This window comes from Polyodon spathula, chromosome 2, assembly GCF_017654505.1.
Source record: "Polyodon spathula isolate WHYD16114869_AA chromosome 2, ASM1765450v1, whole genome shotgun sequence".
Taxonomy (NCBI): domain Eukaryota; kingdom Metazoa; phylum Chordata; class Actinopteri; order Acipenseriformes; family Polyodontidae; genus Polyodon; species Polyodon spathula.
In genome coordinates this window covers 83,258,312-83,274,706 of record NC_054535.1, presented here as the reverse complement: position 1 = coordinate 83,274,706, position 16,395 = coordinate 83,258,312, and the positions used below count along the sequence as shown (strand labels likewise).

General features: G+C 36.5%; 1 protein-coding gene across 2 annotated transcripts in view; it reads left to right on the top strand.

The window, feature by feature from the left end:
* Positions 1-12,135, top strand: part of LOC121302315 (solute carrier family 12 member 2-like) — an 84,966-nt gene extending 72,831 nt beyond the window's left edge. Inside the window, exons 20-27 of one of the 2 annotated variants that reach the window (XM_041232190.1) lie at positions 1,040-1,183; positions 7,283-7,330; positions 7,929-8,051; positions 8,230-8,341; positions 9,465-9,551; positions 9,964-10,099; positions 10,709-10,776; positions 11,448-12,135. In XM_041232190.1, coding sequence (XP_041088124.1) covers positions 1,040-1,183; positions 7,283-7,330; positions 7,929-8,051; positions 8,230-8,341; positions 9,465-9,551; positions 9,964-10,099; positions 10,709-10,776; positions 11,448-11,583 — 854 coding nt within the window. In that variant the 3' untranslated portion in view covers positions 11,584-12,135. The remainder of the gene's footprint in view (positions 1-1,039; positions 1,184-7,282; positions 7,331-7,928; positions 8,052-8,229; positions 8,342-9,464; positions 9,552-9,963; positions 10,100-10,708; positions 10,777-11,447) is intronic. The other variant, XM_041232199.1, reaches the window with a different exon arrangement.
* Positions 12,136-16,395: the final 4,260 nt, after the last annotated feature.

Below are 16,395 nucleotides of genomic sequence, written 5' to 3'. Positions count from 1 at the left end.
AAAATTAGAGTTGCAACTTGATTATCAAAATAATTGTCATGCCACTATAAATATAAACTAAACTGTTGCAGTCTTGTTCCCTGGTTTGTTTTGAAGGACAGGGGTCATGCTGCAGGCATCACTGCACCCATTGCTTGCCCACTATTGAGTCTGTAAACACTTTTAGATTAGTTGAATTTCTCTGTTTGTTTGTTTATGCATGTAATATTGCCGTGGTCCTTGTGGATCAAAGTGAAATGCTTTCCGGCTGATTTGAATGATGGGGGAAGTTGTTCCGCCACTCGGTTTTCTCAGCTGCTGTACAGTCCCAGAGCTGGATTAATTTCCCTTAGCCTGGCCTCAGCTGGGTGAATCACAAGACTTCAGCGCCTGTAAGGGGAATAAAGCTTATGTGTACACCATCTGTCACTTTAACGATCAGTAAAATCTGTATTTTGGATTATTTTATAGATATGAAGTTTTGAATATTGAAGTCTCTCTTGAACTCTGTGTATGATTCATATTTGTTTGACACTATTGTTATCCTCTGCTGATTTTGGTCTCTACAGATGGTAAACCTAGTGCCCTTAGCTGATATCTCCTCCTGGCTTGCCTGTGGGAAAGTTTATATTTCTCTGTATAATATTGACGTGATACATAGGATAAACAAAAAAACAACTTGCTTTAAAAATAAGCTTTTGGGGTAATCACAACATTTAGTGTGATTACATTCCTCCAGTGCTTTTATGAAGGCTGCCACTAGAACACAACATTGTTTGTACAGTACATAAAACATCAGGTAGCATCGGCTTGAGTTCAACATCTTTAGTGATGAAGTTACTGTTCTGGCTCACTAGGAAGCCATTAAAACGAACAGTAGTTGTAAAACTATCCTATAAACTGCAATTAAAGTAATGAACAAACACATAACAGAAAGGGCTTCTGCTTTTGGCTCCATCTTTCTCAGCCATGTGCTAAAACCTGTAAAAGTTTTCAGTTGTAATTTGAAGCCCCACAGAATCAAGCAGTTGATCAGTCTTCTTTGCCCTGTGTTTTGCAGAAGAACTTCTAGCCTCTCAGGAGAAATCGGCTACTCCAAAGGAAGTTGTGGTGCAGTTTGATCAAGGCAAAGAGTCTGATGCTGATTCCTCAAAACCATCTTCCAAAGCAACCAGCGAGCACAACAGCCCTGCTATTCAGAAAGGTAAAGCTCCTCTTGATACAAGCCTCTGAGCATCGCGCCTGTCAACACAAACGGAACTGGTTTAACGAAAAATCCATAAACACTTTTTTTTTATGTTTTGTGTACAGTTGTAGTCAGAAGTTTACATAAAATGGAAATTTTATAATTTCTTGAAATTTCTTGTAAGTAATTTTTGGAAAAATATTTTTGTAGCAAAGTTACAAGAAATAGATGTCTACAATTATTTATTTTGCTAACATGCCAATTCAAAAGGATTTTACCATTTGATGCTATTGTAATATTGTCTACAAGGTGCTTCAAATTTCAATATAGTAATACAGAACAATCCCAGAGTGACTGCCAAAGATATTCACAGTGAATTGGCTGCAAGTGAGACTGGGGTTTCCATTTCAAAGTTTTTGTGGAGTGATGAAACAAAAATTTAGTTATTTGGTCATGCTAATAGTTACATTAGGAGAAAGTCTGGTGAGGTTTACAAAGAAAAGAACACTATACCTACTGTCAAGCATTGAGGTGAGAATATCCTTCTATGTGGCTGTTTTTTCTGTCACAGGAAATTTAGTTCCAATACATGGTAAAATGGATTCCGTAGCATACCAAAAGATATATTGGCTAATCATCGCCAAAACTTGTTTTAAAGCGCTATTGAATGTTCCAGAACAACAACGATCCAAAGCACACATCAAAATCTACTTCAGAATGGTTAAAGAAGAATAAAATCAAGGTTCTAACAGCCTAGTCAAAGTCCCAATCTAAAAATCCGATTTGAGTCTCTTCTGGTATGAGTTGAAGAAGGCTGTGCACAAGAGAAGTCCTCGGAATTTGAATGAACTGGAAACAATTTTGCTTTGAAGAATGGTCGAAAATCACTGACGAATCATGCCAAAAGCTTATTGACAAATATCCTAATCGTTTAAAAGAGGTTATTATCGCTAAAGGGGCCTCAGCTGGATATGAATTTAATTTTCCTTGTCAGGGTATGAATACTTTTGAATTAGCATTTTTTGAGTTTTGCAAAAATAAATTGCTGAAATATGTAATTGTAGACATCTATTTCTTGTAACACAGAAGCAAAACTTTTGCTACAAAAGATTATTCCTGTAGTTGTGAGAAATTTCTAGAAATTATAAATTTCCATTGGAATATGTAAACCTTAGACTACAAATATATGTGAGAACACAAGTGTTGTTCAGTTTAACTGCGTTTAAGAATTTGAAATAAGGTTTCCTTCCTGTCAGCAGAGCTGAAATCAAATCCAATAGTCATGTGCATGGGGCATTTGTGTAACCTGAGAGAATTGCATAGAAGTCCTGTATTTTAGATGTTTTATCATGTGCACAGTATATTTCCCTGCACCACAGTGTAGAGGTTGTCGTGGTTTGACGAGGCACTGGTTTTACACTATTTTAGACAAATTATTACAGTTGCTAACTTAAGGGATAGTAAGCATTCAGTCAGAAACACTGGACCCTCTTTAAAAACCCTGGTAACCAGCACTTTTTCTTCTAGGTTTAGTACAGATTATGTGTATAAAGTGCTCTTTACAAGCTTTACATTTTAAAGCTTTTTTTAGGGTCAGTTCAGTTTTGTTCCTTCTAGGATACAAAGAAATCCAATCTTCTTGGCACCATGTTCCTTTCAGGCAATTTAAAGATTTGCATTGGTTCAACCTATGTCAAGCATCCATTTACATTTTTTGTAAATTTAATTACCATCTTTTAGTACAACAGCATGACTGAGCATTTCAGGTTTTTGTTTGGTGTCATCATTATAACTTATATATATATATATCTTATAATGTAGAACATTGTGTTCCAGTTTGCATACAATGTACACTGTATATCCTTCATGGATAGTAAGTAATGTATGTCTGTATATTTCGCATTTATTATTTCATGTGAGGGAGTATAGAAAGTTTGTAAACCCAATTAAACAGTAAACCTTAAAAACGGCAAGCCGTTTAATTTTGTTTTGCTTTTAATCTTAGCGAGTCTCTTTTTTGGTAATGGATGTGAATTGACTATTTTTGTTCTGGAAGCAATAACCTAAAAATAGCCAATATACAGTACAGGCAGGTGATTTTAATCAAAGCAGAATAAACCTTGGTTCCACTGAACATTTTCAGTTATTTTGTGTAAATTTTGAAGTTACATCCTAAATTATTCCAGCATAGCTTGGCAAAAATAAAACCAGGGGACATGGAGCAGATGTTAGCTGATTGCATCATTGGTGAGGAGTATATTGAGTGAAATGTAGGAGTGGATCTAATTTCAGGAAATCCCAAAGAAGCGTATGATCAAAATAAAGAAACAATTACATTACCAGTAGTCAAACTGTGTCAATATTTTCCTCTTTTGACCGTTTTAGAATCTCAAATAATCTTTTTTTTCTTTTTTTTTTTTTTTTTTTTTTTACACGTTCCGTTCCCTGTCAAATTTCAAACTGATAGCCATACAAATGGGTTTTGTCATATGCCCCTAATCTTGGTGTTTTTCCGGGTTCTTTTTGAGCAGGGTAAGTCCCCTGTTACTACTGAAGTTTACCTGACTGCCCTGTCAGCCTTTTCAGGTAGATGGGTTTGATGTGGGAGCGCATCAGGTTTCTCCAGAGTGCCATGAGGTTGTGTCCCCTAAGGAAGGACCCTCTTCCCCACTGGTGTTAGATAGCCTTACTAAGCCTCCTTTTTAGGCTGTGGTTATAATCTTGCTACAGTATCTTTCTGTAAAGTCTGCTCTTCTTCTTGCCTTGACATCAACCAGGAGAGTAGGGGATTTACAGGAATCGTCAGCATCACTGCAGTGTCTCTTTTTATAGGGGAGTCTTGGTGCAGGGCCTTTGAGAACTAACCCAGCTTTGTCCCTAAGCATGTGTCGTCTTTAGAGGCTTTAAAAAAAAAAAAAAAAAAAAAAAAAAAAAAAACCCTCATCAGTCTGATGAAGGTGTTTGTGGCAATTTGGCCGGTGATTGCGAACAGGTGTAGAGGTGATGCAGTACAGAAGAAATCACAAACAACTGTAATCCAGTAGGAAACAAGGATTTTAATTATAATCCTGGTCCGGTGACCAACAAAAGAAAAACGCTCTGGAAATGCACAACAGTGTGTAATGTGCAGAGCCAAACAAACGGGTTTACAGTCCCAAACAATAAACGTTATCCGCCCCACAATACTGAAACACGGTCACCAGTCCCGGGTGCGTGTAGTAGTGCTCATGGTGGGTGATAACAGGTTATTTGGTGACAGTTCGTGCAGTGCAGTTCCGGCTTCCCAAAAGCGACAGCTCCGGAACGTGTTTTAGCCGTCTAGTGATACAATAAACAAGACAATTACTAACACTCAAAACAAACACACACTCACGAATATTCCTCGTCAGTTTCTACTGCAGCTCTCAGTCCTTCCAAGTTTACTTATACAACCCAAGCGAAGGAAAAGATTAGCGTTTCTCTGGCCCCTTTTATGCTACGCCGCATGATCCCTTGGTAAACTATTACAGCTGTGTCTATAGCTTGCAGCTGCTACCTCGTTTACCTTCTGGGTCAGTACGTTCCTGCAACAGAGTCTCGCTTCCATCCAGGCTGACCGACTTCCTGACCTTGGAAACGAACTGTCAGGCCAGCCCATACAGATACTTTTCCTTTCGCTATTTAGCACCCTCACAGGTTGAGAGGTAGATTTACAACCAGAACTCATTGTATTGCTGTCACAGTGCTATGCTGCATAATCTCTGTCCAGTGAGAACTCTGTGCTTTTACTTGAAGAGGACAAAAGGAAAGATTAGCCTTGTCTAAGGCGCTCAAAGTGGATTGAGGATACTATTAGAGTACTTCTAGTATATTGCAGCCTTCAAGGGTCACTGGTCATTCCACCAAGAGTGCCTCCACTGCTTCTACCCTATTTCAAGGTGCTCCAGTGAGTGAGATCTGGAAGGCAGTTGTCTGGTCTTCACATTCATACTTTTACAAGATTTTATAGACTTATTGTGGCAGACCCTCTCAAACCTGGCTTGGAACTGGCTGTTTTGGAGGCTGGCACTGGGTCCCAGTTGTGAAGGTAATTCCTGTCAAGTTATCTATGGGCTTGCTTTTTCTTTGGTATAGGGTACCCACTAGTAAATGCTATCAGTTCCATATGTGACCAAGAACGAATGGATACTCATGTAACCACGGTTCCCTTAAGGTAACATGTTTAAGTGCCAAGTCAAGCGTCAAGAGTCACCCATGTGTGCACCTTCTTAAAGGTGAAGCTGTGTTTTGTGAACAAAACACATCGGTAATGGCTATCGATTTCCTTCAGTAAACTGTGATTTTTGTCTTCAGGATTTACTCAAACACACTATTGGTTTGTTTCACATACCCTGATTTAACACTATTCTTGGAATACCTAATGTTGCAAGGTAGTCCACAGTTAGTATTAAGCAGGGTCTGAAACCAACCAATGGTGTTTTACCTTTGTATATAAATTTACGGGAGCATGCAGGTGATAAAATGTTGTTTGGTGATAATGTTCATATTTTAACAGATTCTCAGATCTGAGTTTATTAATTTAATTACCGGTACTATATGTTTAGCATATAAAGCTAGAAGAAAGGAGGGAATTATCCAAAGGAAGGTTTCCTCAGGTAGTTATGCAGTAGTTATTTGTGTACCATGGTGGCAGGTTTTTGCAACTGGGAGCCATTTCTAAATGATGATGTCCATTTAGAAAGCCAGGTATCTGAGCCTTGGATGGTAAGCACCATAGGTGATCGAACACAAAGAGGATAACCAAGCCAAGTGCTGCACCTGACCACAAAGAGGATAACCAAGCCAAGTGCTGCACCTGACCAGCTTAATATTGTGTATTAAATGAGAACTACTCTCCAGCTAAGAGAACACCCCTCCGAAGTGTTCTGTAAGACAGAGTTAGCCACCAGACACAATATGAATCAATAAATAAATAAATACATATGTATTACTTGTCATGATGCACGTGCATCAACACATGAAATGAACTGAATAACTAAAAGCAAAATAGGCAAGTGTATAATAATAAACTACAATAATAAAGTAACAGACAAACAAATGTTAATAAAATTAAAGTAAAACGACGCAGTCAAAAAGCTTAAATTGCTATGTACTATGAAATTAGCTGGTGGGTGATTTTCAGGTTATCACTATGATGGACTGATGCATAATGGCCGTTTTACTTGGGGTTAACTTAATGTTAATAAACTAACTGTCAAACTAAATTAACACAGCATCCCCCTACACACGTTACAAAATGCAGCAGCAATATACAAGACTGTACCAGTAGTCATTCAGGTCTGTTGGAATGGGTATGTTCCAGAGTGGAGGTTCAATTACACAACATGCACAAGTTATTCACAAGGGATAAGAAACAAAATAATGAAGGAAAAAAGCCTTATTTCCTGTATGACCTTAACCCTTCATAACTCTTCATATCGCCTGGTGTTTTGTTTTGTACTACAGCTGTCTCTTGTTAAACATTTGCAGCCTTGAGTCAGTCTCTGTTGTAAATATGACTGAAATAAGTACAAGGGACACATTCCCACACTATTGGAGCCTCTCACAAGGGCTTTTACATGTGATACTCTTCAGTAAGTCAGTTAAACATTTTGCAAGGTTTATATCTAGCATATTTTAATTTGATTGGGAATTATTTTCTGTGACCACGACTGTTGTGATTTTGTGGGGGGAGTATCTGTTGGATAGAAATTTCTCATGACCCGACATGTCATTCAAATTAAGATTACACGTTGACTAAAGGAAACTTCTTTTCTTTTTTTTTTTTCTTATACAATTGCTTACAACATTTATTCAAAATGCAACATTACAAGTTGTATGTTTTTCACTTGTGGACAACCAAGTTTCCTATAAGGTACTACTAGTATACCATCGAAAATGACTAGATTTTGTAGGCACTCAAAGTTGGCACATCAATTTTGTATGATTTCTTTGTCCAAAAACATTAAATAGCTTAAAACGAAAGACAAATTTACTCTCCATTGTTAACCATCAGTGTTTACAAGCCACTGTGTCTCCCATTTAATAAAGCACCCAACATTAACACATATTGTATTTGTTCTTTTAAACATTGTCCAGATGAAGAAGAGGATCGCAAGGCTCCAACGCAGCCACTGTTGAAAAAAGGCAGGCATCTCACCTTTTAGTTTTACCATTCATCGTTTCTTTGGTGACTTTTTATGTCTGTGTTGAGCTGCACCACTCTTCTTGCATAATTCACCTTTGTTTGTCTAAACATTGCTGTGTACATTTCAATACTCTTTCTAACTAGACTGGGTTTTCTCTCTCGCTGTCTTGCACTGTTTCTCTGCCAGCTTACAATTGTGGATTTCTTGGTTTTGAATTCTGGGATTATTTTGAATAACACCTGTCTTTTAATATTATTATATATGTATTTATTGATGTTTTGTTTATTTAAAAATACACAGCAGACTGGCATTTCTTTCTTTTGGAATAGCATATTTGTTCACATCACTTGTTAAATAAGAATATTAAATATATTTCAAAATTGCATTTTGTTTAACACATACCTTTTAGAATATTTTATTTATTTATTCTGCAGCTGTTGGGTGTCCATTCACCTGGTATTTGAGACTGGGTCTAGTGAATCATAAATTGAAAGTGAAATGTGTGTGTGTGTATTTCTTTATTTACTTCTTTATTTGCATTTCTTCTAGTTCTGGACCATGTAGGCTTTACTTAATGAAACACTTTTTTCTTTTAGGAGCAAAAAGTCCTTCTACCCCATTAAACTTGGCTGACCAGAAACTGCTGGCGGCTAGCAAACAGTTCCAAAAGAAACAGGGCAAAGGAACTATAGATGTCTGGTGGCTCTTTGATGATGGCGGTAAGAAAATACTTATTGAATTGCATAATACCTTTTTTGCGGCACTTACCTGTGTATGTGTGTCAGGAACTCTTTGTATAAGCTCCTTAAGTACTTTCCTCGCACAAAAATTGTAAGAAATCCCAGACATACAATTTGCATGTCAGATAATGTGATGCTGTTTCCCTGAGCACTGTAGGCTTGACACTGCTGATCCCCTATCTGCTCACCAACAAGAAGAAGTGGAAGGACTGCAAGATCAGAGTGTTTATTGGTGGGAAAATCAATAGGATAGACCATGACAGAAGAACGTGAGTAGATTTCGCTTTTCCTTGGGGAGCACTGGTTCCACACCCAACCTTGAGATTAAGTAGTTGGGTAGAAAATTCAGCAATAAGACATCTTTGTCTAGATATTGTCAGGTGTGCGCTTCTGTTTTTGACAAAACAAGCAGAAGTGACTTCTCCTAAACTTAAATGTCTCCTCTGCTGCATAAAAATAAAGTGGTAATGGCTCTATTACTTTAAACTGCATGTATTTTATATTGCGATTTCAGTTGCTAAGCGTTGGTTCCATAGAAAATACAATGAATGCGGGAATCAACTAGTACATTTTTTATTTTTATTTTTTTTTAATATTTTTTCAAAAAACTTTAGTGAAGGGAAATTTGTTTTATTTTTTAAACCATATTCACTTTAAATAAAAATAAAAAATCAGTTGACATTTTAATCAAGAAACCACTGGCTATCATGCTACCTACATAGCTAATGTCAGTGGTGAGTATTACTATAGGCCTACTTCCCACATATAGATGTGTGGCTTGAAATAGTCCTGTGATGTTTTGCATTTTATTACACAGCTGGTGTTGTCCTATGATTCTTGTAATTAGTATGCTCCCAACAGCAGGCATTTTATCTTTGTGGGTTGGACATGTGTGCATCAGAAATATTACTGTACCAGCTGTTAGGACAACCCGAGAAGCTATTCTACTTAATAACCAACAAAACAATCTTTAAAAAAAAAAAAAAAAAAAAGGTAAAACATTTGTAATTTTCAAGCTGTTGTATTCACTATTTACCATAAAATTCATTTTATTTAAAGTGATTTGCTTAGTTTAAAAATGAACGTGCTAAATATAATCTAGTAAAAATCATTGTCTAATATTAAAAGCCTTCACAAACCAAACCAAGCTCACCGAGTGTGCAGTCTTCTAATCTCCGTACATAAAGATGTAACATTGGGAATTGAAATATTGTTTGGTTTATTTGTTTGGTTTTGTGTGTTTTTTTTTTTTTTTTTTTTTTCTCTTCCACACAGTAGTCAGGTTCCAATTACTGTGTCACCAGCATCTGCCTGTGTTTTTGTTTTTTTCTCTTAGAGGCACATGTTAAATATCTTGTCTGTTTTATGCTTTAATGTTTTACTGTGTTTCAGAATGGCTACTTTACTCAGCAAATTCAGGATGGACTTCTCGGACATCACTGTCCTTGGAGACATCAACACAAAGCCAAAGAAAGAAAAGTATGTTTTGCAGTAGTATAATAATAATAATAATAATAATAATAATAATAATAATAATAATAATAATAATAATAATAATAATAATTGTTATGCTATTAGTAGATATACTATATCAAAATAAGGCGATGTAGAGACATTGGCCCTCCCCTATAAACAGTGTATATGTTGTTCAGGTTGGGGCTGATATGGCTCCTATAGGCTAGGTGATGATATTTTTCGTGGAATGCAGCCACTGTCCCTAGTGCACTTTCACCGCACGTGAATGGGTACTTTTGCCTATTGTGTTGTCATTTTGGCTCCACCCACTAGATTCAAAAACTATTTTCAGAAGGCCATGAGGATTACTGATGAGTCAATGTTTCTGAGTTGAAATGCTGCTGTTAATCTTTACAAATCCATGTGTTATGTGCAGCATCGCGGTGTTCGAGGAAATGATAGAGCCCTTCAAGCTCAATGACGACGACATGGAACAAGATGCTGCTGAGAAAATGAAAGCCGAAGAACCCTGGAAGATCACTGATAATGAGCTGGAGATTTACAAGACCAAGGTCAGAGCATTTTATAAGTAACATTTTATAACACAAGAGGCTTTGTACTCCAGGGTGTGATTTGCACCATGTTTGTGAAAAAACAAAACACACTTTACCAAACAAATGAGGTGGACTTGCATTTCATTTTTGTGTGTTTTTTCTTTTTTAGTTTGTAAGATAAATGATGCGAGTATGAGAGGAGTACATAGAGAATGAAAGATGCTGTTTCGGTTAACAGGCCAATGAAATATTAAAAAAACATAAAAACTTACAAACAAAAAAGGCTTTGATGTCCAATAGCTCTATAGAACAGAGATGGGCCATTTTTAAATGCCTGCCACAGCTCTTAGTGATTTGAAGTCAAACTCCTGTGCTGCTGCCACTATTTCATTCTCATCAGCTAATGAACTTGTTGATGCACATCATCTGAGATTTTAAGTGTTCGCACTTTATATCATGGCCTTTTTAGGCAGCTCATCCCTTGTTGAACTGGAAGCAGGAGCACTTAGTAGCTCACAAAATGCTGCTTTTGTGCATAGTCGTTTTTGTGTTTTTGCCATGCTAAGACTGAACTCATCTCTGCACCTTTTTCATGTTAATATTTGAGTACATTTTATTTTATTTCAGACCTATCGCCAAATCCGACTGAATGAATTGTTGAAGGAGCATTCAAGCACAGCGAACCTCATTGTCATGTAAGTAGCAATGCATTTATATCAGTCAGTGGTATTAGCTAGCAGTGATTGTTTGTTGGTAAAGCAGATTACTTTGTGCTTTGTGTGTTCCATAACATTAGTTTTGAAGATGTAACTCCAAGAGGAATATGTTGCAATGTAATGTCATTTGAGCTGGGGCTTTGATTTAATGATTCAAATTGTATCCACAAAAAAAAGGTATTTATTTAATAACTTGACTAGCCTAGTTGAAAATCCCTATGTTAATACCAGTAAACATGGCTCCCAAACTCAAGCAAAGGCTGGTGTCGTGGTTAAGAGATTATCCAGTGGCATTTAGCCTTCTTTCATGAACACAAGCTTAATTCAGGTGCCTTTCCAAACAGGTAGAGCACGGCAAGGTACAGCTCCGAATACACTAACTGACCTAGAGCCTGGACATGAATCCACCAAACATGTAACTCTCTCACAACAGACAAGGCCCTGGAAAACGTGCACTAAAAAAACATGACCCAAGGTTTGATTCTGACGTGATTTTACTCACTGATGCTGATCAGTCTGAATGGTGTATTTCTAGCCAGCTACTGTAGCTATAGTAAAGCGTGTTCTTATGATATTCTATCAAGCATCTATAAGGCAGCACATATTCCTAGGATACTGAGAGATTTCTGTGTTCCCTGTCTGGTTTCTAGGAGCATGCCCCTGGCTCGAAAGGGGGCTGTGTCTAGTGCTCTCTACATGGCCTGGCTGGAAACCCTTTCTAAAGACCTGCCACCCATCCAACTTGTGCGTGGCAACCACCAGAGCGTCCTCACCTTCTACTCCTAAACAACACGTGGTGCTCGGGGACTGACCTCTTTCGCCAGCACTGTGCTACTGCAGTGTCTAGACATACCTTGTAGAAGACTTTGAAGAAGCTGCACCGCCACTGCAAGGAGAAAGGGTCTGACTCTGTGGGCAAAGCACCACCAGTCCCATTGGCCTGAAAGGACACACATGACTGGAGGGGGGGATCTCGGGTCATGGTGACTCCAGTTTCAGCCTTTTTGACCTGAAGGATCCAGTGATCTTATCTCTTTTTTTTATTTTTGTTTTTGTTTTCTTAGATTGAATGCTTAAAATTCTTAATTTTACAAAAACATAATGACAAAAACAGAACTGAACAGTTGAGGGTTTCTTTTGCTTCTTGAATGACTATTATTTTTGCTACTTGAAAAGCAGCAATAATCACAAGTTAAGTTAATTTTCTTTTTCTTCTGTTAGAGAAACTGAAAAACATTGCATTACACTTTGCAAAACCTTCCTAGCCTTATTCAGCTGCCTTCCACAAAATGTAATAAATAAATAAAATCTTGACCAAATTTCATTTTTATATTTATATCTATATATATATATATATATATAGATATATATATATATATATATATATATATATATATATATAATGTTCAAATTATGTTGTACTGACATGGACTTGAACCATCTTGAGAATTGTAAATTTAGTGGTCTCTTCCACTTGTGGGCACAAAATAAGCTGTTTTTTATGTTTTGTTCCACACTGTTTCTGTCTTCCTTGGAGCTGTGAATGAATTTGCTTCTATAAAAATCCCTCCACATACATTTAGAAATCCTTGCATATTACAAATAAAAGGGGAGTGAACCTTCAGAAAAACAGAGCAGACCAGATCACCCAAAGTTCTGACTTCATCCAAAGCAAATGCTATCCTTGCAAAGAACAGAATATTCAGTGTGATGCTTAATGTTGTGCATGTGTATTTGTGCAATAGTGTGCTGTCAGATTACAGCATTACAGGTAAGAAACAGCATTAATCTGAACCAAGTATAAGTAGCTGTGGTCCGTGTAATCCAAATCAAACCGGGTGTTATTTAAAACTAAAGTCTGTCATTGTTCACACATCTCCTAAGCAAGTACTAAGTTTTATGTAAGGCAAGGCCTTTTACCATTGTTATGTCTACTAAATCCATTTGTTTCTGGTCCAGCAGCTGGTACCTGTACTTCTGCAGGTCAGGGTGAAGGAAGTTTTATCAGTTTGATGTTCTAATTTATTAACAGTAACTAATAAGTGATTGGGGAAGCCACAGGCTTTTCCAGATTTAAGGCATGTGCTTCCAAAGCACAATTAAAAGATTAATCTGCCTTAATTTAAAGTTGGTATAAAGATCAGCTTTAAATGTATCAGATCTGCATTATTTCAGACATCCTCCTGTAACTACACCATCTCAGACCACCCCCCCCCCTCCACATCCCACTGCTGCCCAGCAAATAGTTTAAATATAGTCATTTGTATGTTTAGAAATAAATAAAAAACATTTTTGAGATCTAGTTTTATCTACAAATAGCTATAACCTTGAATGTAGCCCTAAATGACTAATTCAGAAAATACTACTTAGTTAATGATATAACTAATAAAGAAGGCCACCTTAAAATGGCTTTGACGCTGTTCCTGAATTGTTATGTGGCTTGTCTTACAAGATCAGAGATGGTTGAAACCATTGATTGCTACGTAACACCTAGCTATGGAAAGTTGAGTGCTAGTTGGAGCCTCGTCTATAATGATGAAGGTTAAGCATGAGCATATATTTATTTAATTTTCACTAACTGAATTCAGTGAGGATTGTCAAAGAAATTGCCTTTTTTTCAGATGTATAGATGTATGTGTTTTTAGAAGTAGCACAGCCAACATTGTACACTATGTAACCTGATATATTTGCAGGATAATATTTGACAACTGAACACAAGGTCACATGAAAATACGTATTAACGTATTCTATATATATAGTTTATTAATTAGTTTTATATTTTTTTTTTTTTTTTGAGTTGGATATATGCCTTATGTATCCAGCTGTTGAGACTGTGAGGTGTTTTTTTTTTTTTTTTTTTTTTTTTAAATGATCATTAGCAATAGTAGGCCTCCACTGATTATGCAAAACGATTTGTTTGTGATGTACACGTATTTGTTTTTACCCCCTTAATGAATCAAAGTTATCTGATTCTGTGTTTCCCAGAGGCCTCTTTGCAAACGTAAATGCCCCAGCCAATAGAATTGCAGTGACAGAGCAATAAGACTGCTTTTCATGGTAAAGCAAGCATCCCCAGTGTATATAATTCATATGTTCCACAGAACCCAGTTCTATAGATCGGTGCATGCTGTACACCTATGGAAGAATCACACCAGCTCTGTATACCATAACATGTCTACGGCAGTCTTTTTTGTCTTATAAAGATAGCCCACACACAGAGGTCATGAGGCTGGAAAAGGACCTCAGCACTCGATAAATCGTTTTTCTGCTGCTTTCAGGGGCATTCGACAGTTGCAGTTTCTTCACTAAATATAACATGGGAAGTAATGTAGTTGTAAGCCTATCAAAATGTGGAGGGCATTCCTGGAGATACTGTAATATATAATGAATGGAAAAATTTAAATAGTCACTTTTTGCCTGTTGAAGATTTGTGAGAACTTAACCGAAACAAGCATTGAATCTTCATTGAATACCATTTCAGTGCACATGAGTAAAGCATACTGAGTCTTGGTGGTTCTTGCTTTAAGGTGTGTTCTTGGTAGCTATCACAGTCCTCTACAACTGCCTAGTACACCCAGGTAGTATACCTCTGATTTCTGCTTAAATATCACAAAAAGAAGAAATTTAACTTGACACCTGTTACTGTTGCTAATGATCTTTCAAATAGTGTGTTTTTGTGTGTGTGTGTACATTTCTATAAATACACAGAACAGATGTACAATGAATAGATAACGTAGTCTACTTCTACTTGTGTCTGGTACTATTGTGCCACTATCCAGTACTTCAAGAATATCCCACAACGGTTTTCCATTTCAGTTATCTGATGCTGACAAGCTTTGTGGTCATTCCATTTTAAATGACATCTTTTCACCAGTTTGTCTGTCTTGTGTTTTATAGCCAAAGCCAAGTCGTAGGTAAAAACAATTACAATAAAAAAGTAAAAGCGATGGTCATCCATATTACTATTTGGCCTAGTTTGCACCATATATTTAATAGTAACCTGTAAATAACTAATAACATTAGAAATAAATTGAGAGTGATTATATTAATGAAAAAAAAAAGGTTAACACTTTATTTTCTGTATTTTTTTTCCTCTTGGTATCAGTAATGTTTTATGTTGACTTTGTGTTGGGATTTTCATTTTTTTAAAAACATTTGTCTTTTAATTCACTTTTACAGTTTCTGTACATTTCTATCTTTTTATATGCCTTTTAAAAGAAGCTGTGTTAGAAATTGGATTAAAAGCCTGCTTTTTCTTTTTCCCGTCTGGGGTAGAACTAATCTATCCAAAACGGCTGAAAGTGAAATTTTGATAAAATGTACTGTTACCGTCACAAATATGCTTTTCTAATATTATTTTAACATTAAGAATATTGCAGATGATTTGTACATCTTTATTGCAATAAAGAAAATCAAACGAAACCAACAAATAGATGTATTTATTTTTTGCTATATATCTTATTATGTTTCAAGTCTGCCATCTTAAACACTTTGTTGAAATACACCATTCAGACCACTGATTTTTGTTTTTGTTTTTGTTTTCCCCATGGCAATCAGTGTAGATATTTCAACTCTTAGTTTTCCTTTACACTTAAACGAACAAGAAACTGATCTCCCTCTTATCAAGAATGCAACTTCAAAAAATACCAACTCAAGACACAACTGGTTCACAACACAATAAGGATATTCAATATTATTATTATTATTATTATTATTATTATTATTATTATTATTATTATTTTAAAATGTTTTAGAATCCAATATTATTATTATTGAACTGATTACTGCTCCTTTGATCCCCACTGATGCAACACAGCACCAGCAACAGAGTGTGACCCCAGCGAGTGCTGTCAAACTGAAAGGAATTCCACAACAACCAACACACAACTTTAGAACTGTGGCAATAAAGAATTGCTTACCTGATTATAAAACATGCTCCATGGGGTAGTGTGTGATAAGTGAGAACTGAATGCTTAGATAAACACCTCAGGCTTCATCCTCAGGAGTTCTGTAGCATTGCACCCCTTAGCACCCCTTAGTGGCCTGTCTCATACCTGAGATCAGGGAGCCACATTTGGACTTCTGACTGGATTTGGACTCCTTTGTACAAGTTTCACCCTAAGTATAACTCTACTGCATTGTGTCTGCCTTTTACAAACTTATAACAAACTTTGATAAATTGTACATATTATATTATTATTAAAAATCACATGTAAAAGTCAACCAATCACAGTACATTATGTGTACGGACGTCACCTTGCGCAAAGACCTCTTAATTCCAAAGTAAAATAAACCCTACATATCTGGTACCTTTCTTTAAAATATTATGAACTTGGCACAACTTTCTCCCAAGAAAATATTGCAGAAATTGCAAATAGCAAAGCACTTTTTAATAGCTAGTCTAACTCAGGACACAACACATGCATGCCTACCTGCATTATTCATCTACAGTGGTGTTGACTCTGGACTGAGCCATTTCAAGACTGGGGGAAGGGGAGATCAAGAAATAATACAAGACGAGGTGAATCAGATCCAAACAGCAATTATTTTATTCGACAGCTGTACTGTTGTATTGTAAAAATAAACTGACTCCAACAA